At 39.6% G+C, this 27,244-nt stretch overlaps 1 protein-coding gene across 1 annotated transcript in view; it reads left to right on the top strand.

The window, feature by feature from the left end:
- senp3b (SUMO specific peptidase 3b) overlaps positions 1 to 26,095 on the top strand; it is a 36,912-nt gene extending 10,817 nt beyond the window's left edge. The window contains exons 5-12 of the mRNA XM_070993089.1: positions 860 to 971; positions 2,142 to 2,289; positions 5,100 to 5,147; positions 16,431 to 16,508; positions 18,261 to 18,398; positions 20,522 to 20,605; positions 20,811 to 20,861; positions 24,272 to 26,095. Coding sequence (XP_070849190.1) covers positions 860 to 971; positions 2,142 to 2,289; positions 5,100 to 5,147; positions 16,431 to 16,508; positions 18,261 to 18,398; positions 20,522 to 20,605; positions 20,811 to 20,861; positions 24,272 to 24,382 — 770 coding nt within the window. The 3' untranslated portion in view covers positions 24,383 to 26,095. The remainder of the gene's footprint in view (positions 1 to 859; positions 972 to 2,141; positions 2,290 to 5,099; positions 5,148 to 16,430; positions 16,509 to 18,260; positions 18,399 to 20,521; positions 20,606 to 20,810; positions 20,862 to 24,271) is intronic.
- The last annotated feature ends 1,149 nt before the right edge of the window (positions 26,096 to 27,244 follow it).

Here is a 27,244-nt window from a genome sequence, read left to right as displayed (position 1 = left end):
CAATTCGTACACAACTTCAATGGAGTTACAGGCCAATGCTACCGTCACATTCGATTTGTGTATGACATTCCTGCATGTTGTATCCCATAACGCTATCAGTGTAACTGAATACCAGCAGCGAGGTTGCCGAAGTTATTATTGATAACGTTATCACTGTAGATTATCATCAGGGCTGCCCACAGAGCACCGCTAGTGGCATTCAGCCTAGCAACGGTAACCACGTAACTGAAGCCTCAACTACTGTCGATTTTTTTCGGGGGATTTTTTACAAGGAAAATGACCACTACACATTGAAACAACCTTAAAATAGACAATAAAGTGGTTTTCGTACATTTTAAAACTTTATTCATGGAGAAAATACTTACATTTGTGGCCTTCTTTAGTTGCAGAAGCAACCATCTTGCTGGTTTTGCAAGGCATTCTGGGAAATCTGTCGTACCCCTCCGTTTGGAGTGTGCCTCGGAAAAATCTCCATTTGGAGGGGCACTTAGCCCTACCACTTCCCCCTACCCCTCCGTCATAATGGGAATTGGGACACCCCTACCCCTCCACGTGAACGCGCAAAATGGAGGGGTAGGGCCAAGGGGTGAAATGGGATTCAGCCTAAGACTCAAGCATGTTGGCATGGATGCACATTAGGTGCAGGTTTTGATATTTTCAAGATTTTCTTGAAACTGCAAGAGAAACAGTGGTTTTCTTTTCAGGCTTTTGTGTTTGTTAGATGCTTGAATTACATGCAGAAAATATAAAAAATGTTAAAATGAAAGAGGGATGCTTCTTAAATGGACTCCATAGTATGCTTGTCCAGCTTGCTGTGCAGATGAAGGTTTAATGTCTTATGGCTTTCTTCTGTCTCAAGGCATTCTTGAAGAGTCTCTACAACAGTATGGCAGTTTGATCCCCATCCATGTGGATGATATTGTGGAGAAGCTTCAGGACATCTTTAGTGACAGCTTCTCACAGCCACACAGGTCAGCCACAGTGTTTACTTGCTGTACCGTCATTATGGATATAACCGTCCTTTTCTTCACTTGAATTATATGAAACAGAGAAACGTACTTTTCTCACAAATGGTAAAACACACAAATGCCATTTGTTGTTTCCTGGATTCAGTCATTTGTGGACTAATAATTCTGGCACTAATAATGGCCTTGTATGGAAAAAGATGCAGTATTGTAAGGCTGTAATTAACAATTATTTTATTGTTGATTAATCTGTCAATTATTTTCTCAAATCAATTAATTGTTTGGTCTTTCCGAAAGCCAAAGATGACATCCTCAAAAGTCTTGCTTTGTCCATAACCCAAGGATACTCACTTTACTGTCGTAGAGAAGAACCAGAACAAGAAGATGGAATTATTGTTCTTAAAAAAAATACAGAAACTGATTAATTCATTGTCAAAAGAGTTGACAGTTAATTAATTAACCAATTAATTGTTGAAACTCTACAGTATTGTTCAGCTGATATGTGCATACAGTGTATGTTACTGTTTTAAAATATTGTGTTACATTCAGGTCAGGTCAGGGCAGTGCCACATTACAGTAGCTCACATTATTTAGGTATAGGGTTGTCTTAAGACATTATAATAAATAACTAACCCTAACCCTCATCGACTTCATTGATTTTTGTAAATTTATACTTATTCTGGATTTGATGCTAGAAACACATTTCAAACCACTTTGGACAGGAAGACTGGAAAATCTGTGGAATGCTCCGAAAACACCTGTTTGGAACATCCACAGGTTAACAGGTTCATTGGTAACAGGTGATAGTATCATGATCGGTCATAAATGGGGCATCCTCAGAATAGAAGTTGAAATTGAACTGAAAAACCTGTGTTTACAGACACACATACGCTCGCTCGCTCACTCTCTCTCTCTTTCTCTCTCTCTCTATCTTGCTCGCTCTCTCTCTCGCGCTCTCTCTCCTCTCTCTCTATTATTTTTGAATTTTGAATATTTTGAATTGTAAGTTAATAGGCTCCAGAATTCCACATTCCATCTAATAATTTATGAGATTCAGGGATCTGGAGGATTGATTAAAATAGTGGGGGTATTATATTACTTCAGAAGTGACCCTTTGTAGTTAATTAAGTACATTGCTCAGCAATTTGTCAGTTTGTTTGTTTTGTCGTTCATTAGGAAAGCAGTGGTCCAGCACCTAATACAGTCTTTCCAGCGTTCATCGGGATCAGTCCTGGCTAAAACATTCAGGGTCAACTACAAACGCCATGTTCTGACCATGGATGACCTTGGCACTCTGTATGGACAGAACTGGCTCAATGACCAGGTACTGCATTACAATCTTCTAAACACTATGGCCTCAGCACAATATACCTTTTTCGTGGCATTTGGCTTGTTATAGCAGGATAAGCACAGGTGAAATTAAGTTTTGTTAACAATGGCTCAGTTCCATCAAGTGTCCCGGTAAGCCATGACAGTGAGCCTGAATACACAATACCAGGACTGGAACTAGCTCACCGAAATGGAATGCAGTCATGTTAATGTTCTCATTTACACCTGTGTTTATCCTGAAATGTCATGCTAAAATTGGTGTTGTGAAAAATGTATGATGAAGCATATGGCTAATTAGGATCATATCTTCAGGATTTTGCATTGATAAATAATACTAAGTGTGTGTATAGAATGTATGTACTGCCACCTGATACTCAGGATCTTCAGGACTGTTAAAAATGTGTCTTGAAAGCAGTGCCAAATAGAGTTGGGCAGTATACAAATTTTGATACCGTCAAACTTTCCCCACATTTTCCCGGGGTATACGGTATTACCGTGACTAATTAAAAATCACTTTGCAGGGCAGCATAACATGCGCGCAGTTCAGACGGTCAATGCTCATGTGAAGAAGCACCAGTCCTAACTTGTAGCATACCAGAATGACAGGGGGATCTCAGTTAAAAGCCTCTACCAAGCATTGCCACCCAAACGAAACATAATTCATACCCCACGAAATATGTGCAATATGTGTAATTATATGCGCATGTAACGAAAGCACGAAAACAGCGCACGTCAAAGGCACTGCTGATTTCACCACTTCATGCAAACCACAAAAGCTTGGTATCATATGAAAGCAGAGAGTCTGATGATCACGAAGATGTCTGCCTCCACACTGTGTGACGAAAACTCTGCGAGCTAGCAGCCAAAGAGTATCAGAAAAAAAACTTCGCTAAATCATAAAGTATGTTTTACCTTTGCTGTTTTGTGGTCAAAAGTTATATTCCAGCTAGAAAAAAACGCTTCTAATGTCTCCTCCTATGACTCTGCGTTAGTTTGAGATCAATCACGAAGGTCCTGGTTGTAAACATAAAAAGGAGGGGGTTTCTCGAATGGAGGGAGAGCTCTTCATGCAATAACCTATCTCTGGCGTTACTTCCTTCTGGATCGTCATTGGTTTTTCTATGGTGAATGTGGGCGGTTCGCTGAGCTATTGACCGGCATAACCACGCAGTTAGTTTCACCACTCTGTCTCATGAAAGAGCTGAGCGCTCACAGAGGACTCTGCTGAGCAGCCCGAAGTGTTATTTTACGGTTTTATTTGCATTTCACCCTTTTACAAGAGCTAAGAACAATAGCAAGCAGAAAAAAGGCTGAAAAAGTGTTTTCAACAGAGGAGTTTCTCCGCGTGCTTGGACGAGATAACGGTACTCTGCCCAGAGGCACCCATATGAGCGCCTGGACATACCTGTGTTAAAACACTTGTAAAACTGCTCAGGTTCTTTTTGTAGCATGTACTTTTGTACAGTCACTTTTTTCTCGAGTAAAAATTCAACCAGATACATTGAATGGAGTGGACTTCATTTTTGTTATGACGATGCTACAATTATGTTAGACCCCTATAGACCTAGATATGCGCAGCAATTTTTTAATGACGGTAATGAAACTGATACTGTTGCTATTTTTAGATACCGCGGGATACCTTATTACCGGATTACCGCCCAATCCTAGTGCCAAATTATATGATGTCACTAGATAAAAACATTTTCCTGGAATGTTTTTTGTGAACCGCTAAAGATCAGTTGGTGGTTACTTTGTGTCTTACATAAAGTAGTTTGTAAAACTAGTTTGATGTGAGATATATTATTTACATGATTTTCAATTTTGCATAAAACGTTTTGCTACTCTGTTTAGGCACAAATTATTGATAAATTAAGAAGACTGCCATTTTTGCCAGTAGAAATGTCTTACAGACATTCTCTGAACAGTGAGGTCAACTTGTAAACTGTCATTTGACCAATCCGATGGCTAGACAGAACAGATGGGCTCCAGAACACTATGTTTAATATATGTATGTGTAGATGTTTTTTAATTTATTTTAAGGGGGAATACGCAGAGAGAAACTTATTATTTGGATGGGGAATATATAGACATAAACAGACTCCAAACCGTCAGAAGTCACTGTAGAGCTGTTAAAGCCAACTGACAGCCGACTTGTGCTTTAGTCATCAGAAACTTGCATTTCTTCATATGACCATTCTGGAGAAGGACAGCTCACTTCTCAAAAATGTGTTTCTTTGATTCCTCTCTCTTTACTGGACTTAAGTTAACTGTGGCGAGGAAAGGTACAAGTTAGGAAAATGTGAATGCAATTAAGGGAATTGAGATTCACTGGGTGTTATGACTATACCATTTTGTAGACTGTTGCTGTCATTTGGCAATAGTTCCAATGATATTAATATTAATACTAAAATGCCTGTATTCTGAAAAAATGTTCCTCTGCCAAGAAAGTTAAATTGTTAGCACTGTGAGGCAGACAGTGGGGGTACACAAAAGTTCTACAGTGACTTCTGATAATTTGGAGTTTGCTTATGCCCATATGTTCTCAGCATAAAGTAGCTGCTCTACACTGCATTCTGACCATCCCTTATGACCGTCCTCTTCCTCATGCTAAGATCAGTGCAATTGTCATACTTCTTGCCAAACTTGAAGTTTAGTCCCTACAAATACAGCAAAGGATCTTTTGAACTTAAACAGTAAGTGAACTAAATGGGTTAAATACCACCTTTTGTAATCACTGCTCACTGATTAGTCCTTTTTCAAGCTGTGTCTTTACATATGGAATCTTATTCTTGTTAATTATTTCAGGTGATGAACATGTATGGTGACCTGGTCATGGACTTTGTGCCAGAAAAGGTAAGGAAATCAAAAAAAGAAAAGTATTAAAGGAATAAAGGAACCCTTTAATACTCTTTCAAAGACATTGGCAGGAGGGGGGGTGCACTGGAATTGTCAATCTCAGATTGCTGGACCTTGACCCATACTAACAGCTAATGTCAGATTACAGCCAAATTTCAATCAGATTGTTTAACATATAAGCATTACACAACTCCTAAAGCACAATTGCCATTGTGTGTAATAAGTTTACAAAGTGTGGAGGACAAGAGGATAACATGAAACAAAGGCCTCCCTTGAGATTTGTTATGAAGTTATGAGTTTTGAATTTCCCAAAAAATCTTCCAGACCTCAGAGCTAGCCTGTGAACATGTAGACCATATTTGGTGTGACAGTTCAAAGCCAATTTGATTCATGAGAGTTTAAGTAAAAAACATTGTCACAACCCGAGTGTGAGTTGAAACAGAACAGCATATTGTAATGAGAATGTAATAACTTTTGTGTACCTTGACTCAACCACTTCATCTTTTAACTGTGAAAAGTTGTAAAAGTTTTGAATGACATTCAAAATAATGGGCAAATGTCATTGAATAGTGCGTAATCATCCAAGGATTCAGGGGGAAACATTGTCTTCTTTCATATACACTAAGTTATTGACCAAAAATGTGAAAAGTTATTATAGTGCCACTGTGGAGTCAAGGAGTGTTTTTTGTCTGTTGTACATGCACTAAACAGGACTTAAAAGATGCATAGGCAACTTAGCATGTAACAGTTAAGAGAATGTGCATACCTGTGCAGAAACACAGACATTGGTAGTTCGGGAATTGAAGCTAGATTTTATAATGAAACGATAATCATATATTCACAATGTCTTAAATATGTTTATGATTGTAGTAAGACACACATTACCTATTTCTCTCTATTTTAAAAAATAAAGGCCATCCCAAATGTTAACCATTTACATTTATGACCCCTGCGATTAATTATTGAACTACTGTGCGACATTTCCCAAACGAGCACAGCTGCAACACACACTTTTCCACCTCCAGACACCTTACCGGCTGCCTCTCCACCTCTTTCATGTCATCAGTTGTGGAAATGATAGAAACACCTGCATGCTGTTTTTTTTTTTTTTTTTTTTTTTTTTTCACATTCTGTGTTATTGTCTGTTATATTGGGTGTATGATTTCATCAGCTGCAGTTTGTATGTGTCACACATACAGGTGGTCTTTAAAGCAATAGTATCAGCTGAGTTAAATCGGATAAAAATGTGATTTTTTTTTTTTTTTGTTTTGTTTTTTTACTGGGTCCAGTGTGTTTTGCCCATCTCAGACTGAAGTGTTAGATCTGCTCTCCTTTACTCACAGTCAGGTTCTACAGTGCAAGAAATCTGCTGCATACAGTATGTGTGTTAGAATTAGTGAGTAAATGCAATGAGTAAATGCAAAATTATTTCAGTGCACTGTTGAGTGACTTTTAGTTTTGACACTGAGGTTTGCTAAATGCACAGATTTATAACGCTCTGATGCTGATTATCAATAATTTAAACATATGAACCTAAGATTGTTTTTCATGACATTTTCAGCACGGACCCCAAATATTACTAGTGCACAAAGTTGAATTTCAATTTCTAAAACCTGCAACATAGGGTTAAGGAAGGCTTGTCAGAATTGACTTAGTCATGGGCGCAGCTAAAACATATTTGCCAGATTGGCTATAAAGAAAGATAACACCTATTGCATGCATCCAAATTCTCAGAAAAAATGTTTGCCAATATGGAATTCAGAACAGCAGAACAGGTCTGAGTTAAACTTGTTATGCAGCTTGTTAAAGTTACAAAAAAGGACCACCAACAAAGACCCTTGTTGCCCCAACCAGAATCTGTCCGAGCTGGGATAAATAAACGATTATTACAAATGGATGGAAGAGAGAGAAAGCTTTCCATTTGGAAACTTCTTAGGTGGAGTTCAAAGGTTGGAAGTGTAATTGGATTATGAAAAAGGTAAACCAATACAATGCAGGGAGAGAGGATTCACAGTAAGATTTCGATTCCAACTATGAATATTGGCTGCCCAATAGCAACAAATAAATTTGGTAGTCCATGCCCACCATGATCCCTACTCCTCTGCCCAAAACCAAATTGTTCTATGGTAAAGAATAAATACTTCCAATGGACCTAGCAAATGCTTTTTCTGCATTTAAAGTAGTGCTGTCAATTGATTAAAATATTTAATCGCGAGTAAGCTCATGAATGTCATAGTTAACTTGCGATTAATCGCACATTTTTGTCTATTCTAAATGTCCCTTGAATTATCATTTTAATAGTTATCAACATGCAAAAGTGGATAGGCTTGCTTTGTGCAAATGTTTTTTTGTTTTTTTTTTTAAACATATCTTTATTTATTTTTTGTGTTCAAACAACAACAAACACTTTGAACATATGGCAGTAATGAAAGTAATAAGAGAAAAAAAAATACAAATACAAAAGGGATAAATAGATGAATATCACATTTAAATAAATAATTGTTTAAAAAAGGAAGAATAAATTATATCAAGGATTATATCAAGGAGCAACAAGTAAATACAAGAAAGGAATAGAAGGGGAAAAAAAAAAGCACACTCTTGTCAGTACCTTAAATGTTATGTATTTCCCATTGCCACCTCCGTATCTCCAACTTCCAACAGTTCTAGAAACAACTTCCAGATGTCATAAAATTCAGAAGGCTTCTTTATGACAATAAAGGTCAGCTTCTCAAGAGCCAAGCTCGACGTTAAGTTGTTCAACCATTGGTTAAAAGAGGGGCAGCTAACATTCTTCCAACATAATGCAATACAGCGTTTGGCCTGCAGCAAACAATGGTCAACCATTTTTCTTTCTTTGTGAGATAAAGGACAGTTCTCTGGATAAATGCCTAAAATGCAAAGCTTAGGACATAGAGGTACCGGGGAAGTTGTGATTTGAGAGATATATTTTAACACAAAGCTCCAAAATTTTTGGATTTCTTTACATTTCCATAAACAGTGAAACAATGTACCCTGGTGGTTGTTGCATTTATAACAAAGATCAGGTACATTAGAATCAAATTTATTTAATTGTACAGGGGAATTATATGTTCGCATTATCCAGTTAAATTGTACCATTCTCAATCGAGTGTTGATACTATACTATACTACTCCATTCACTGAGTGAAATGTCCTGTTCTAAGTTACTAATCCACTCCCGTCTCTTACTGTCCAAGTTGTCATTATGATTTTCAACCAGCATATTATAAAACCGGGAAACCAATCTTTTCCCAAAACAGTCTTTTTTGACATGTGTTTCTAAGGTAGATAATGGAAGTTGTACTGAATTGTTTAAGTGAGACAAAATAAAACTTCGAAGTTGTAAATATTTAAAGAAATGTTTCTGTGGTATATCAAACTTAGTCTTTAAATCACTGAATGACATTAGAGTACACTCCTCATATACATCCTGCATTCTTATTATACCCTTGTTCAGCCATGTTTTAAAGCCCATACAGGACCGTCTCAGGAAATTAGAATATCGTGATAAAGTCCTTTATTTTCTGTAATGCAACTAAAAACATGAAAATGTCACACATTCTGGATTCATTTCACATCAACTGAAATATGGACAGCCTTTTATTGTTTTAATATTGCTGATTATGGCATACAGCTTAAGAAAACTCAAAAATCCTATCTCGAAAAATTAGAATATTTCCTCAGACCAAGTAAAAAAAAAATTTATAACAGCAAAACAAAATCAAACATTTGAAAATGTCAATTAATGCACTCAGTATTTGGTTGGGAATCCTTTTGCACGGATTACTGCATCAGTGCGGCGTGGCATGGAGGCAATCAGCCTGTGGCATTGCTGCGGTGTTACGGATGCCCAGGATGCTTCAATGGTGGCCTTTAGCTCATTTGCATTGGTGGGTCTGGTGTCTTTCATCTTCTTCTTCACAATACCCCCCAAATTCTCTATGGGGTTCAGGTCAGGGGAGTTGGCAGGCCAATCAAGGATAGTAATGCCATGGTCAGCACACCAGTTACAGGTGGTTTTGGCACTGTGGGCAGGTGCCAGATCATGCTGGAAGATGAAATCATCATCTCCATAGAGCTGTTCAGCAGACAGAAGCATGTAGTGCTCTAAAATCTCTTGGTATACAGTTGCATTGACTCTGGACTTGATGAAACACAGTGGACCAACACCAGCAGCTGACATGGCTCCCCAAACCATCACTGACTGTGGGAACTTCACACTGGATTTCAAGCAACTTGCATTTTGCTTCTCTCCAGCCTTCCTCCAGACTCTGGCGCCTTGACTTCCAAATGAAATACAAAACTTGCTTTCGTCTGAAAAGAGGACTTTGGACCAATCTGCAACTGTCCAGTGCTTCTTTTCCATAGCCCAAGTCAGACGCTTCTTCCGTTGTCTTGAGTTCAGGAGTGGCTTGACCATGGGAATACGGCTATTGTAGCCCATTTCCCGGACACGTCTGTGAAGAGTGGCTTTTGATACCTGGACTCCAGCTTCAGTCCACTGTTTTTGAAGCTCCCCCAAATTCTGGAAGCGGCTCTTCTTCACAATGCTGTTAAGGCTGCGGTCATCTCTCTTGGTTGTGCAGCGTTTCCTGCCACATTTCCTCCTTCCAACAGACTTTTTGTTAATGTACTTTGAAACTGCACTCTGTGAACAGCCTGCTCTTTTAGAAATTTCTTTTTGTGTCTTACCCTCCTGATGGAGGGTGTCAATGATGGTCCTCTGGACAGCAGTCAGGTCAGCAGTCTTCCCCATACTTGTGATTTAGTTTACTGAACCAAGCTGAGTGTTTTTAAAGGCTCAGGAAACCCTTGCAGGTGTTTCGAGTTAATTAGACGATTCAAGTGATTGGTTAGCCTACTGGTTAGCCTAGTTAGCCTAGATATTCTAATAATTTGAGATAGGATTTTTGAGTTTTCTTAAGCTGTATGCCATAATCAGCAATATTAAAACAATAAAAGGCTGTCCATATTTCAGTTGATGTGTAATGAATCCAGAATGTGTGACATTTTCATGTTTTTAGTTGCATTACAGAAAATAAAGGACTTTATCACAATATTCTAATTTTCTGAGATAGTCCTGTATCGTTCTTTGCCGGGGCAAAACAGGACAACCTTGGAGAGTCACACAATAATTTTTGTACTGCATGCCAAACCACAATGGTATTTTTTACAAAAGGATTAGTAGTATCTTTCTTTAATGTTTTTAAAGATGCTGAGTATAAATAGCTATTCAATGATAAACCTTTTGAGGATTGTTTTTCAATTTCTAACCAGGGCATGAAAACATCTTTAGAAAACCAGAACATTGTGGCCCTCAACTGTGCAGCCCAATAATACCATTCTAGATTAGGCAGTTGTAGCCCACCCCTATCGTAAGGTAGATATAAAAGGGAGAGTCTGAGTCTTGGCTTCCTATTGTTCCAGATGAAATTGGAAAGAAGCTTTTTGGTCTTGGGGAAAAAAGAAGGAGGAGGGGCTAGTGGAATTGATTGAAAAACAAATAGGAATTTAGGTAATATAGTCATCTTTATTCTGTTTATTCTTCCCAAAATAGAGAGAGGTAGTGTTGTCCATCTCGCGATTTCTTCTGACACGCTAAGTAACAAGGGTTCATAATTGGCTGAGCTGAGATTATTAATCTTTTGGGTTATTTTGATGCCCAAGTACTTAAATCCCTCAGTGGCATTCATAAATGGATGTGATGCTAAAGGTTTCTTCCTTTCGTTTTCATTTAAAAACATTATAGATGACTTTTCTTTGTTTACTTTAAACCCGGATATATTTCCAAATTGATTAAACAGCTCCAAGAGAGATGGTATCGATTCTGCAAGTTGTGATAAGAATACAATAGTATCATCAGCGTACATCGCTGTATTGTGTTCTAAATCTCCGATCTTAATACCATGAATTAAGGGATGAGATCTGATCGCTATTGCTAATGGTTCCATGGCTATTACAAAAAGAAGAGGTGAAATTGGTGACCCCTGCCTAGTGCCCCGAAATAACTCAAAAGGCTGAGAGATGAGATTATTAGAAGATACCATTGCAGAGGAATCAACGAATAAAATTTCGACCCAATGATGAAAGTGATCCCCAAATTCAAACCGTCTAAGCACCTCGAGTAGATAGGGCCATTCGACTCGGTCGAACACCTTTTCGGTGTCAAGTGTTAAAATTGCAGTGCCCGGGGACTCTTCACATTCATGAATTATGTTAAGAACTGTCCTCACATTGTGGAACCCCTGTCGCTTTTGCACAAAGCCATTCTGGTCTCCATGTTTTATGGTTGGTAGAACCCTCTCGAGTCTCAAGGCTAGAGCCTTAGCTATAATCTTTGCATCAGAATTTAAAAGTGATATGTGTCTGTAAGAGCCACTTTCGGTTGGCACTTTGCCTGGTTTTAGAATAAGAGTGATCAGAGCACTACGTAATGAAATGGGGAGGCAACCTGTTTTAAAGGACTCCAAATAAGCATCTAATAATGGGACAATTAATTTTGTTTTAAATAATTTGTAAATATCTATAGGAAGCCCATCTGGACCTGAAGCTTTACCTCCTTTCATGTTTGTAATGGTGTTGGAGATGTCATTTAAATTTAATTCTCTTTCCAGTTCAGTTTTTGTACCCTCAGAGATACAGGGAATGACCAAACCATCTAGGAAATTGCTTTGGTTTACCAGGTCTGGAGGGCTGTCAGACTTATAAAGGGTTTTATAATATGAGACAAAGGTGTTATTAATTTCTGTGGGATCTGTAGATAGTTCTCCTTGTTTGTTCCTAATTATAATGATGGCTTTGTCAGATTCAAGTTTCTTAATCTGCCAAGCTAGCAGTTTACCCGGCTTCTCACCTTGATCATAAAAGGATTGTTTCAGTCTTATTATACCATCTTCAGCCTTAAGCAAGGAGAGCTCCTCATATTTTGCTTTAAGGGTCAGTAGTTCCTGTTTTTTTTTTTTTCATAGAATCATCTATGCGAACCTCTCTCTCTAATTCTCTAATTTTAGAGTCCAATTCAATCATAGTCTGTTTGAATTTGTTAAATTTAGAACTGGTGTAACTTATCATTTGCCCTCTAATATAAGCTTTAAAAGCTTCCCATCTTATGGCTGCAGTGGTTTGATTTGTGTTTAAAGAGAAGTAGAGGTCAATATGTTCTCCTACAAATTTTATAAATCCAAAATTCTGCAGCCATTTGGGATGTAATTGCCAGTTGGTCGAATGTCCATACTCTTGTTCGACGTTGTAAAAAAGAGAGGTGGGGGCATGGTCAGATAAAACAATACTATCATATACACAGTTAGTTATATTGGGTAGCAGAGATGAGGAAATTAAAAAATAATCTATTCGGGAGTGGGTTTTAAATACTGCCAAGTAGCATGAGTATTCCCTTTTGTTGGGGTTTTGAGCTCTCCAAGGATCACATAGGTTCAGATCTTTCAAATATTGTTGAATTTTCTTTCTTGTTTGGGAATGCGATGTATCTATCCCTGCCGGGCGATCTAATTTCGGGTCCAAGGCACAGTTTAAGTCACCTGCCAATATTATCTTACCAGGGAGGGTGGCCAGCAATAAAAATAAGTTTTCAAAAAATGATGGGTTATCATCATTGGGGCCATATATATTAACCAAATTAATGGTTTCTCTCAGGAGAGTTCCCTGAACCACCAAAAATCTACCATTTTTATAATAAATAATGTTATTTATTTGAAAAGGCACTGAGTTATGAATTAACGCCATCACCCCTCTTGAATGAGAAGGGAAACAGGGTGCTAGTACTTTGCCTGGCCATCTCCTACGAACTTTAATCAAGTCTTCTCTGAGTAAATGAGTTTCCTGAATAAACACTATTGATGACTTAAGTTGTTTAACCCTGGTAATCACCTGTTTTAATTTAGTCAACTTTACCATCCCTCTAACATTCCATGAAGTGAATTTAAAATTTCTATTTGAGGTCATCTAATTTTAATACTGTTTGACATTTTGGGAGTGTACAAGTAAAAAAAACAAAAAAAACCCACACTCTGCCATGAACAAAACCCCTTAGCTGTCAACCCGAACAAGACAGCCCCACGTCTTTCCCCACCCTCCCCCTGACCTTGGGGTGCAGTTAAGTACACACACTGATCCAGTGTAAACAAGGGAGCAGATAGACCAAACCACGCAGTCATTTTAACAGACCAAACAAAACTCGCAGGACAATTGTGTCTCCTGGCAAAAAAAAAAAATCTACACAAACAAGAATATATGAAATGTTCATAATAGTCTCTCTTACATCTTAACCCACATAGTTTACTGAATAACCACTTTAAATGTGAAAACAAGGAATGAAAGCCCACTTCAGTAAAAAAAAAAAAAGGGGGGCGCATGGCAGGCTCTGTACAATAAGAGTAAATGAGAAGCCCATCTACATCTGCGGAGATTGAAATAGGCATATTACAATTATGTAAACAAAACAGAAAAGTCTCCGCAGAAGAAAAAGAAAAAAAATAGAGAGAAAAATCTTACACATGTGGGTTACTGGCCCATAAAGCTATCAATATCAAACTATAGCTGTTATAGGTGGATAGTAATGGGTTCAACCGTTCATTTATTTAACCTGTCAGTCTTCTGTGTTCTGTAACCCTTGAACGAATTTTTCAGCTTCAGTTGGGGTTTCAAACTCACGTGTATGACCATCAGACGACACTCGTAGCTTGGCTGGGTAGATTATTCCATAACGAATGTTCATCGCTCTCAGCTGTTGTTTTACTCGATCGAAACCCCTCCTGCGCCTGTGGAGCTCTGTTGAGATATCCGGGAAGAACATGACCTCTTGGCCGGCGTAGATAACGTAGACGTGGAATTGTTGGTTTCTTTGTAGATAAAAGAGCTTGGTCTGTACCAGCTCTATATGGAAAGTGTCCTGAGACAACTTCTGTTGTGATTTGGCGCTATACAAATAAAATTGAATTGAATTGAATTGAATTGAATTGAATTGAATTGAATAGATAACTTAACCTTTGGCCCTGGAAGTTCGCATCACTCTGACTTTACATGGAAGTTTAAAAACTTCACGATGATGACTCTCGGTGTGGTTGAACGATTCGGTTGCATCCGGCCGGGCAACCTATGAGCTCTTTCAATGAGAGGTGGACTTGGGAATGTTGCTGGTCCCAGCACTTCGGGGAGCCACTTCTTCAGGAAAGCCACCGTGTCGTTTCCTTCCGCCTTCTCTGGCACATTAATTATCCGTAGGTTGGAGCGACAAGAGCGGTTTTCGAGGTCGTCAAGCTTGTTCGTGAGGAAAGTCACTTGTTTGGCTAGCGCGTCTGCCTTGCCTTTCTCTGAGTTAACTGTGTCTTCTACATCGGTAATGCGTGCTTCTGCTTCATCCATGCGCGCTGAGAAGTCTTGCACGTCTCTCTTAACATCTTGAATGGCGTTCAGCACCACATCGAACCTAGTGGAGAAGTCATTTCTGATCTGGTCAAGTATCTGAATGACGTCCATGTTTTGCGCTGTTCTGGAGTCCACGTCATCCTCACGGGGCAGTGGCACGAAGCTAGCATCACATTCTGAGTTAGCTAGGCTATTAGCATCTGAGACGTCGTCGTCTTCAACTTGAGGAAATTGTGATTTAAGTTTGAGTTTCTTCGGCATTGTCGCGGGTATGCAGAGTTAAGTCGCCAAGAGTGAAAGTTGCACTGTTTGTGCAGTAAAAGGAGAGTTTACAGGATTTAACTGAAAAATCGCCAGGAGCTCACAAAAAGACGTGCGTTCAGTTCAGCGCCATAACCACGCCCCCGTGCAAATGTTTTTTAATTGAAAACAACAACGTGTAGTGTTATATCTCATTCTCACTTTGAGCAGTCATTCACATTTGAATGAACCGAATCTCAGACAATTTAACACTGTCAATAAACTGATGACAAAAAAATAAATACTTAGTAACTTACTAACAACTTACTAAAAAAGCCCCTTCAACAACTCTTTCTAAGGGATCAAAACAGGGTGATCCAAAATAAAGTTACAAAGTGCACATCATTGTAAACTAGGACTCCTTTGAACATAACAGCATCCATATGCCTCTGTCAAAAGCCATCCATTGTCGCCTGGATTTGACAAGGAGGTGGCAGAGAATTCACATTCGCTGTGTGTTTGGCCATCAAGTGGTATTTCAGACTGGATGTGCTACGGTTATCATTCAGTGCACACCGACAATACACACAGATAACTTTGGTCTTGTCAGTCGACCCATCGGGCAACAAGTTTGTGGGGTGTGACTATTGTTTTGTTTCCGGTTTACAACTGGATCCTGTAGTTTTTCTTACGTTACTAGCACAGCTTATAAAAAACTACAAGTTCACTAGGTCACAAAGAGCGTTAATCTCGTGATGAAAAAAAATCTGCCATTAAAATTCATTTGCGTTAACACATTAATAACGCAATATTTTTTTGACAGCACTAATCGAAAGAGATAACTACTTCAGGGGAATTTGAAGAGAATGCCAAACAAATTAAGGAGTCCATGAACATTGGAAAAGTTTGGTCCTCCAAAATCATATGGGGAAAGGCAAGCTCCAAGCACTTTTGCTAAAACCTATCTGCATTTCCAGAATTAAACATGAAGCTGTCCTACTTTTCAGCTGATGGCCAAGGAGCCAATGTCCCTTGTCGCCCTGCTCGTAAAAGATTCCCTGTGATCTAAATGGCAATATTTACACAGATGTTATTTGTTATTTGTCACTGTATCTGTCACAATACAGAAAATGTCATTTTTTCCTTTGTATTTCTTAGTTTCTTTTGTTGTTTTTCTGAATTTGCTCATGGGCCACTTTGCTGCCTAAACAGTACCTGGTGTTGCCAGGCAGTCTCCCAACCAAGTACTAACAAGGCCCAACCCTGCTTAGCTTCTGAGATCAGACGAGATCGGGTGTGTCCAGGGTATTATTACAATGACAGTAAACAACAACACAGTTTTTGACTTACACTTAGCCGTACAACCGATTCTCAATTGATGTGTTGAATAAATTGTAAATTAGAACTAAAATAAGTTTGTTATTTCATGAAACATCATTTTTGTGCCACACATTATATTATTTCATTGTTCACCTTTTTAATTCACTTTTAAAATGCTCATCATTAGGCATTGATGGGTCCATAATGATGACATGTTTGATCACATATGATAAAGTGGACACTTGCAGCATCACTCCTCATGACAACTATTTTCTGTCATCTGCTGCAATTTATACTCTTGTCTGTTTTCTTCCTCAGGTTCACTTTTTCAACAGCTTCTTTTATGATAAGCTAAGGACAAAAGGCTATGAAGGAGTCAAACGGTGGACGAAAAATGTAAGTGGCTGTCAGAACCTTCCCACACTTGGAAGAACTGTTTTTCAGTGAAATTGTTTGGTCAGACAAAAATCTGCATGGCGTGTGATGCATGCATGTAGTTGTTGTGTGACTAATAAAGGGGATTGTCCCTCTGATTCTTCTTCTTCTGTTGTTCAAGTTCAGATCTTAGGATTTGTTCTATATAAATATGTAACCATCTTGTCAGTTTGAATCACAAAGTGGGCCTACAAAAGCAGACATGTCCCATCCCTGCTAACAGAGAGCCCATATTTGCTAAGCAGTTTACATCAGTTAGCAAACCTAATAATTACTATACTGAACTGAAGTTCACCACAAATACAATTGTGTAAAGGATATTAGTACATGAGCTCGGGAACACATTCTGTTTACTCAGCATCCCTCCTTTCTTGGAATCAGGGTTGAGGTATATGAATGTTGTGCCATATTGAGGTGTGGCAATACCATAATTTGGTATAACCTAAATGCTCCTCTCCTTGACTAGTATATCGGCGATGATTGGACTGAAGGTTAACATAGACTTCTTTCAGCTTGTGACCTGAGAAAGCAAGGCCCGACAGTCTTTAAAGCTGCAGTAGGTAAGATCGAGAAGAGAGCAGACTTAGCCTGAAAATTTGAACCAACACAAGTTCCACGTCACTCCCCCTCCCTCTCTGCTGCACTCATGCCCTCCCTCCAAGCCCCTCCTCCCTGTGGCATCTGCGCGGCTGCCATGACAACCAGTAATGTTAGCCTTAGCATCGGAAACAAGCTAACTCTGCCCAGCCACTACATCACAGTCGCTAACATGCCAGACACGCTGCAGAGTGTTACTGTAACAATCCCCATATTAGCTTTATGGTTATTTGTTGTCTTAGCCGTATATGCTGTTGTTAGCAGCAGCAGTATGGGCAGTTTCTCCGGGTGGCTGTTGCTCCGCCATAGCTTTCACTAGCCTGCTGACGCCACTCACAGAGCTGTTTGACTGAGCGGCAGCTGGCAGCATGAGCGGAGGGACGGGGCGGTTCGCAACATGTGTGAGTAGTGATTGACAGATGTCAGACACTCCCTCAGACGCTCCTCTGGCTCTGATTGGTTGTTTTGTGTCGGGCGCAGTGGATTCTTGGAAATCACAGTAGGTGGGAACAATGGAGCCTCCCCCCCCACAGATTACATGTTTCATGTACTGCTGTCTGGGCATAGGGACAGTTTTAGCAAATATGACAAAAAATTACATTATACAAGTTACCTACTACAGCTTTAAGCGCCAATTAGTTGTTGAGAATGTTATGAAATAGATTCCTGAAAAGGTGCTAGTTTCCCATTTAACATGTAGCAGTCTTTTGTGTGAATTGTAAGTCTTGAATGAGAGCCACATCAATATTCTTCTTACATAAAAGCTCTGGCTCTGACTCCAACTCCAGTTCTAGGTCCAGCTGTGAGGTGTTGTCATCATCTGGTGGCCTTGTTGTTTGTGTTGCCTAGCTCATGACAACATTTTTCTGTGTTCTAGTGAAGACAAGAGCGCAGTCCCTTTGTGGTTCATGTTTAAGTTTCTGATTCCTGTGGTGAAGCTATTTTTATATGTCCACAAACCCCTGGTGTTCATTAGGTGGCTTTAAACTGCAAACAATGGAAGTGAAACAATGCTGATTCCACTTATTCCGTACTTTGAGTGGGTAGGAGGTGGCCTGGAATTATTCTATCAAGCCTATCCCCTCCTTTTACTATTTTGTCCCTTCCTCTCTTCAGGTTGACATCTTTCAGAAGGATCTGTTATTGATCCCCATCCACCTGGAGGTCCACTGGTCACTGATCAGTGTTGACATTCCTCGTCGAGCCATCACTTACTTTGACTCTCAGCGGACCCTCAACAGACGCTGCCCAAAGGTAGGATTGGACAGCCACACCAAGCCTTTACACTAGTAGATTATTACATTTATTATTTAAAAAAGATAAGTAAATTAAATAAATATAAAAGCCATGAGAGACACTCTGTGAATGGAATGTTGCAATGTGACCTACAGACAAGATTTCTATCCAGTAGGTAGACTGCTGTCATGTAACTTATGTGATGTGATGGCTAATGGGCTGGGCAATGTGTAGTCTCTAATGACTAAATAGTTAGCAAGCGCCATTGCCATTTTGGTTCATATACAGTACTTTTGACCCTGATACAGTATCAGATACTGAACTGGGCATTGCTTTATTGGGGGATAATATACAAGTCAGTGTGTCACTTGTGTGACATCTTTTACTGAATAGACTTAACATTTCATAACTTGGACAACACTGTTGGCACAAGGTCCCATCTTTGTGTAGTATTAGTCTAGTTTTTGCAAGGCAAGCAGTGCACATTACTGTGCACTGTCCCCACTGCTGTAATAGTTGTTCTGGTTGTAGTGGGTTTAATTCAGGGGTTCTCAGACTTATTTCTCATAGGTCTGCACCTGATTTTTATTCAGAGTCAGAGGTTCGGAACAATTGGCGATAAAGTAACGTTTAATCAATTAATTAACTTAACATCTCTTGATTGAGCCGCACAAATCTGAGGCAGATAAGGCTCAGTTAGTCCATATTTATTTCCAACTACATGTACACTAATTGTACAAATTGTGCACGAGAGAAGATGAAAGACATTGTGTATCTTCTATTTAGGAGCTGATAACAAATTCTCTGTAACCTTAATGTGTGACCTTGGCAGTAACAACACAGAGTATTCTCTCCAGTAGTTGCCGTGACAACAATGTCGACAATAATGAAATAAGCCACATTCATCTGGGACAGGATCACTGTGAATGATCTCCAGCTACACTGTATGTTCAACATCACTAACAATTTTATTGATCAATGCAAAATTCATCGAATCAAATTAAAATAGACCATATAACACTTCGTGACGTGTTGTAGCTTATTCATAACGGGGAGGCTACTCACCTACATCTGTCCAAGGGCCAGAAAAAAAAGACACTGTGGGGTCCAGATTTTAAAATAGAAAATACAATTTATTCAGGCCTGATTATCCTATTATTGTTTAATATTTTCACTGTCTTACAAAATTTAGGTCATTTTCATGGGCATATCATTGTAAATAGACCCCTAAAAAACCTGGAAAATCCAAAATTTCCATAGGATACTTGACTAGCAAAAGCTCTCAGACCTCCATCAAGGGGGCAGTCAGTGCTCAATGTAAAACCCACAGTTGAAGTATCAGTGAATGAGTCCTTACCTCAACAGCAAAAAAAAAAAAAAAAAAAAAAAAAAAACTCCTCTGCAGGCTCTCAGGAAGCAAACCAAAATACTTTCTTTGGGAGTCAATACAACTCTTGGCCAAACCAGGTCACATCCAGTGGACGAGCTTAATGATTCTCTGACAACCTCCCAGGGCACAGGTGTCATTCTAACAATATCTGGACATCTCGACAAGGAGGGGAACACACTGGACTTATGTAATGAAAGTATTAGTGATGCATACATCTCCAGTACCCAGCCACCGCTTGATTTTTATGACCACAATATTGTCTTCCTACTTCCGTACTATAGAACGGAACTAAAACATCACAAACCCAAGACCCACAACGTCCACCAGTGGGTGGAGGACAGTCTTGCAAAATTGCAGGGCTCATTAGCCTGCAACGACTCAAAAATGAAATCCTTAGGGCCAAACTCAGGCATAAAGAAAAACTGAAACTGGAATTTCAACAGTTGTCCATAACTTAGTTGGGGTCCAGGTTGACTAACCGTTCAGTCCAGATCTAGAATGAGGCCTGGACTTTGAGAAGCCCTGAATTAGTTTATGGATATGTATGGAGTATTAAAATGAACACTTTATACTGTGCACTATTTGTTAATTGTCATTATTTCTAACTTTTCTTTTTGTTTTGTTTTTTTCCTTTTTTTCCCAGAAACAAAGAATAATGTGGTAAAATAAAGCACAGGAGCCTTTGACATGTGTTACTTTGATTTATTGCTGTAGTAATTTAATTGAATCTTATGTTGTTTGTTGTTTCCAGCACATTTTCAAATATCTGCAAGCGGAGGCCATCAAAAAAGACCAACAAGAATTTTTGACGGGATGGAAAGGGTTTTTCAAAATGGTGACATGTTTTGTTTGTTGCTTTTGACTTTGACACAGATTCAGGTTACTCATTTCACAATGATTAAGATAAAAAAATAATGAACATTGATGATCACTCTTGGGCAACAGGCTGTTGCTGCAAGTCATAGATACATCATTGAGTTAAATATGCATTTCAATAGTTATATTGGGAATTCTAATGCATTGTCGAATGTGTGTTGCAGAATGTGGGTCGTCAAAACAATGACAGTGACTGTGGGGCCTTTGTGCTACAGGTGAGATTCCTTTACTCTCTTCATTAGGATAAACTTCATTGATCCCACACTGGGGAAAGTCACTTGTGAAAGCAACTTAACAGTGAAAAGCAACAGAAAAATGTGATTGTGTGAAAAAATAAAAATGAAACTATAAAGATATATTAAAAAAAATCAAAGCTAAAATATGAAAGCTAGATACACCATATACACTTGGCGCATTGGGATTTTCGACCATTTTGGTCTGCGCCGGCGGCATAAAAGTGTGCTGGAAAGCTCGCTCCCCAGACCTGCTCAAGTCTGTGCGCCAACGCCGCACCGCCGGGCAAGTGGATTTTCGGAAACCAGTGGAGTCCTGTGCTCAGTTCACCAACACCTCACAGTCAGGTTTCCACAGTGTCTGGCATTTCAATGCGATTAATAATTAGCAGCAGCCGTAATTCAAAGCAACTATCTGAGTCAGCACATACAGTCACACCTAAATTTATATATTTTGATCCGTATCTCATCTGACCACATTGCAAGCGCATTTGGCACGTGTGATGGTCACTCAACCTGACCGAATGTACACAGGTGAAACAGGGATGTCTGGTGATCAAATTGCCTGGTGACAAACATATGTGCCACTTTCCCCGGGTCGGCACATGACTCTTTCATCCTGACGAATTCTAGCATCCCTACAGTCTTTCAGGGGGACACCCCTCTGGATGGGTGGCTGCTAGGTGATAACGGCTGTCCACTGAAAACGTGGTTGATGACGCCATATATCACGCCTTCAACAAGATGGCAGCGTGGTTTTAACGGTGTTTTCAGCAGTGCTCGGTCAGTCATCAAACGCACACTGCGATCAATAATTAGCAACAGCCACGATTCAATGCAGCTGTCTAAGGCTGAATCCCATTTCACCCCTTGGCCCTCCCCCTTGGCCCTACCCCTCCGTTTTGCGCATTCACGTGGAGGGGTAGGGGTGTCCCAATTCCCATTATGACGGAGGGGTAGGGGGAAGTGGTAGGGCTATATACCCCTCCAAACGGAGATTTTTCCGAGGCACACTCCAAACGGAGGGGTACGACAGATTTCTCAGAATGCCTTGCAAGACCGGTATTTTCTCCATGAATGAAGTTTTAAAATGTACGAAAACCACTTTATTGTCTATTTTAAGGTTGTTTCAATGTGTAGTGGTCATTTTCCTCGTAAAAAAACCCCCCGAAAAAAATCGATAGTAGTCAAGGCTTCAGTTACGTGGTTACCGTTGCCAGGCTGAATGCCACTAGCGGTGCTCTGTGGGCAGCCTGATAATCTGCAGTGATAACGTTATCAATAATAACTTTGGCAACCTCGCTGCTGGTATTCAGTTACATTGATAGCGTTGTGGGATACAACATGCAGGAATGTCATACACAAATCGAATGTGACGGTAGCATTAGCTTGTCGCATCTGCCTACGTAAGAGGCAGCGGCGACTACTGATGATGTACGCGATTGTCGAAGGGGTGTCCCAATTCGGAGGGGTTGACTTACTACCCCTTGACTTACTACCCCTTGGCACTCCGTTTCAAGGGGCAAGGGACAAGGGGTAGGGCTAAGGGGTAGGGGTAGAAAAGAGAAATGGGCACAGTCAGCACATACAGTCAGACCTATATTTTGATCAGTATCTCATCTGACCACATTACAAGTGCGTTCGGCACGCATAATGGTCACTCACCCTGACCGATTGTACACAGTTGAAACTGGGATGCAAACTAATCAGTTAATGTCGCTGTGCCAACCAGAAACAGCTGTGACATCCTACAGAGCATATATACTGCATCTATCTCAAAGCACTCGTGAAACAGAGAGAGACAGACACATGGAAAAAACATAAGTGATGATTGTTGTCCGCTAATACCCACGTCATTTCATTCCAAATACAAATGTTATCATTGTAATGCTTAACGTTATCCACAAAGATGGAGTAAGTCATTGCTTTGAGGAGGATGAGGAGGAGGCCGAGGATTTACCATCTAAGGACCTCATATTTAGACATCAGAATCAGAAATCCTTTTATCCCCGAGGGGAAATCGTTTTTGTTGCAGTGCTCCTTACAAGAATAAAGAAGAATAACATTAGAATAAAATTAGAAAAGAGAGAGAACTATATATATATATATATATATATATATATATATATATATATATATATATATATATATATATATATATATATATATATATATATAAAGCAAATATAAAAACAAAATATTTATATTGAGAATATATATATATAAACAAAATATACCACAAAATATAGAACAGAATATAAAACAATATATATATGCTAATATATATATATACTGAGAAAAAATAAACAGTATATACAAACGGGTGTGCAAAGTAATACAAACAGATGTCATGAGACATGAGTGACATCAGTCTCCTCCTGGGAGAAGTTTGGGCGTCGGACACTTTCCTGTGCGGTCTCAGTCATCTTCAAAACTTGCCATGTGCCTCGCCAGCAGCGTTCTTAAAGGTGAGGCAAGGAGCTGCTGTGATTGGTGAAAATTTGACTCGGCTGTGTCAAACCTACTCCATGCCATCTCCCCTCCCTATTTGCGCCGCTGGGTGGGATTGAGACGAGAGGGGGAGGAGATGCGCCAGCAGCGCAGTGTACGAAAAACCACGCCCCATCGGACCTGACTTTGCGCCCTGCTGGCAGCAGAGTCGAAAATAGAGCCCATTGTGTTTTATTTTCCTTCAAATGACCTCTTGATGATGTCGGGGGGCGCAGTTCCTCTTCCACAGAGTCCACCATGTTGCACTGCTATGTTTCTGTAGTAGCCCAGAGCAGACAAACCAAACGAGAGAGTGCCTTTCATGTGTTCAGAGCCCACCATAGAAGATGGTGAGGCGATGGGGTGTCGGTTGCAATCAGTAACCTCACCGCTTAATGCTGCTAAATCCTACACACTGGACCTATAAACAGATATGATTGTTAATACCGTTAGGGCTGCATGATTAATTGGATTGATATCTCAGTGCTTCATTCACAAACATTTGTTCATCCATCGTGGGAGTCTCAGAAAGACGGCATAGGATGTGGTTTTGAGACTGTAAGCTTTTTCTCTACATCATGTGTGTTTTGTTAATTGAACCAATACTGCCTATTTGGGGAAGTAGGCTGTCTGTTCCTAAAGGACTGTTTCTACTGCACTTACAGTATATGTTGTCTGCGTCAGCCATCTTACTCCAGTGAGTGGCTGGAGGCTGTCTTGCAGTAGCATCAAGCATGCTGATCACTTATGAAGCTGATAGCTTAGTATCATAGGAACACACACCTACTGACTTGTGTTATGCAGTGTGAATGTGAATTACAGATGTGGTGTTCATTTGTTGTTCCTGCTGGTCAATAACTTGTTTTTTGTTTTTTCCTCATTTCCCTTCCACCATTTTGCAGTACTGCAAGTGTCTGGCACTAGGGCAGCCGTTCAGTTTTGGCCAGCAGGATATGCCCCGACTGAGGAGGCAAATGTACAAAGAACTATGTCACTGCAAGCTCACCCTGTGACCCACAGCCGTACCCCGGCTGCCATCTCACCCTTGTTCCACCCCTGACCCTATCAAGATGGAGGGACAATGATATAACAAGAGGAAAAGAGGAGCAAATGGTTGACTGGAAAAAGAAAAACTTTTCTAAAACATTTTTTTCTCTGCTGACAACCAGAGAGAACTACTTCTTCTTTTGGAGGTGATGTCATTGTTTCACTTTGTTTTGTCTCACTTTGCTTCCCTCTCCACCCTTTGAAAACTCCGATTTAGTTTCCATGTCATGGTTATTCCTTTGTGGTTGAAAGAGGCCAAGACTAGCTTCCCTTTTGGGAATATGCTAATCTTCCATCCTGTCATAGTCCACTTGTGTTTTTCAGTCTGATTGGGAGCATGAAGAAGATCATGAAGATATGTAAATCCAGTCCAGATGAAGGTTTGGACCAGAGTTAGTCAAACCTGACAGCTACTTTCATGTAAGAAGCCTGAACACTGAGTGCAGGGGTAGCGTGTGTGTACGGCAGAATTATTTGAACCAGTCTGTGTAAGCTTGTGGTTAAATAGTACCAGTGGATTTCCATGCCTTCCATCCATCCAGTCCATGTATATTGTGTTCCATATCAAATGTCAAATGTGAAACTTTCAGTCGACGTCTTTTGAAAACAAAGAAAAGCATCCAACATGAAACACACTCCCCCATGCTACAACCAATGTTTAGTTGATGACGCTATGTAGTTAGCACATAATGTTCGCCACTGCAGTGCGACGTGGCATTTCCAATGTATAATATTAAACAGTTTCCTACAAGATGTATAGGTGAATTTAAAGTGATGCAGAAAATGGAACTTCATAGTTGAGGCATGTGGATATCAGAAAACACTCATTCTAGTACATTACAGAATTTACACAGCATCTTTGGAACACACCACATATTGACCCCGTGTCGGATACTTGCCGTTGCCGAAACGTTGCCCCCATCTCTCTTCCCTTCATAAAAAGAACATGTGGGAGATTGCCATTGGGAGAAAGCCCAAACAAGCCAGAATTGCATATTGGCCCTAGAAGGGGTATCTTTACATTACATATATCTTTTCCTGTGTTTTATCTCTGTCAGTAAATGTGTTGATATGCTTATTGCTTTAAACAAATTGTGTTAAAAGGAGGATTACTAATTTGTGTTATTTTCAGAATAAGTGCAAAAGAGATCCTCTGGTTCGTATTTCTTTGAAAGATTAATGGCCATTTTGATGAGGACCACGATTGCTGCACAACAGATCCAATATATTCACAATGGAGTTACACAGTACCCTCCTCTTTTTTATAATGAAAGACAAATTTTTTGAAAGCTGTATGTTTTCAGTTTTTTTTTTTTTTTTTTTTTTTTTCCAAAACAGGAGTTGACAGTTTTATATGTCTTCTCACATTGATCATGGTTGCTAAAAATAAAAATGCACAGCAAACAAGTCATTGTGCATATTATCAATGCCACTGCGTGAGCATCAGGTTGTTACACTGACATGATGATCTACATGTTAGCCTGACTCCAGCAGTAGAGTGTAAAGTATTACATTTACTCAAGTACTGTACTGAAGTACACAATTCTGGTACTTAAGAATTTCCATTTCAAGCCATTTAATACTTAAACTCCAAGATGGAAATGTTGTACTTTTTACTCACTACATTTCTCTGACAGTTCTAGTTAAGTTACTTTGCAAATAAAGATTTATCAAACACATGATGGACCTATGAAATATGATGTGTTTTGATAGGTGGACGGCATAAGAGAAACAGGAAATACAGGAACAGAGAAAGAAAATAATGAAAACTTGGACTTAGACTTAGACTTTTACTTTAGAAGAAGAAGAAGAAGAAGAATCTGAGGGACAATCCCCTTTATTGGTCACACAACACATCCACATGCACACACACGCCATGCACTGGTGAAATTTTTCCTCCACCTATCCTGGTCGTCCTTCCTCCGCGGCAGACCAGGAGCGGTGGGCTGCCATCCGACCGGCACCCGGGGACCCAGTTCTTTCGTCACCATTGGTCAGGTGGTGATCTTATTGATCCCAATTTGGGAAATTCTTTTGTTGCAGCAGCAGGTTAACCATACACATAAAATTTATACAAGAAGAGTAACGATGAGAATAAGAGAAACGAATGTTCTCAAAAAATATAAGTATATAAAAATGAAATAAGAGTAATTCTTGAAATATAAAGTTATAAAATATGCATTATAATTAGTGCTGTCAATCGATTAAAATATTTAATCGCGATTAATCTCATGAATGTCATAGTTAACTCGCGATTAATTGCAAATTAATCGCACATTTATATCTATTCTAAATGTCCCTTGAATTTACCATGGCTTAAACTTTCCTTTGTTTCTTCCTTTCTTTCCTTTGAACATAATAGCATCCATATGCCTCTGTCGAAAGCCATCCATGTTCGCCTCGTTTTGACAAGGACGCGGCGGAGAATTTGCATTAGCTGTGTGTTTGGCCATCAAGTAGTATTTCAGACTGGATGTGCTATGGTGATAATTCAGTTCACACCGACAATATACACAGATAACTTTGAGCTTGTCAGTCGACCCATCGGGCAACTTTTTGAAACTAAACTTTCCATTCAGAATCTTCTTCGCATCCATTTCGGCGTTTCGCACTTGACATCCATACAAACTGGTAACCTACTCTTTCACAGCTACCAAGCAGGCAAGACCAAACACATGCGTGGGGCGTGCCAATTGTTTTGTTTCTGGTTTACAACCAGATCCTGTAGTTTTTCTTATGTTACCAGCAGTGGCCACAGCTGATAAAAAACTACAAGTGCACTAGGTCACAAAGAACATTTATCTCGCAATAAAAAAATGACGCTGTTA

The sequence above is a fragment of the Chaetodon trifascialis genome, chromosome 23, assembly GCF_039877785.1.
Source record: "Chaetodon trifascialis isolate fChaTrf1 chromosome 23, fChaTrf1.hap1, whole genome shotgun sequence".
Taxonomy (NCBI): Eukaryota; Metazoa; Chordata; class Actinopteri; order Chaetodontiformes; family Chaetodontidae; genus Chaetodon; species Chaetodon trifascialis.
The sequence above is the reverse complement of the archived record's forward strand: the minus strand, read 5'-3'. Positions and strand labels throughout refer to the sequence as shown.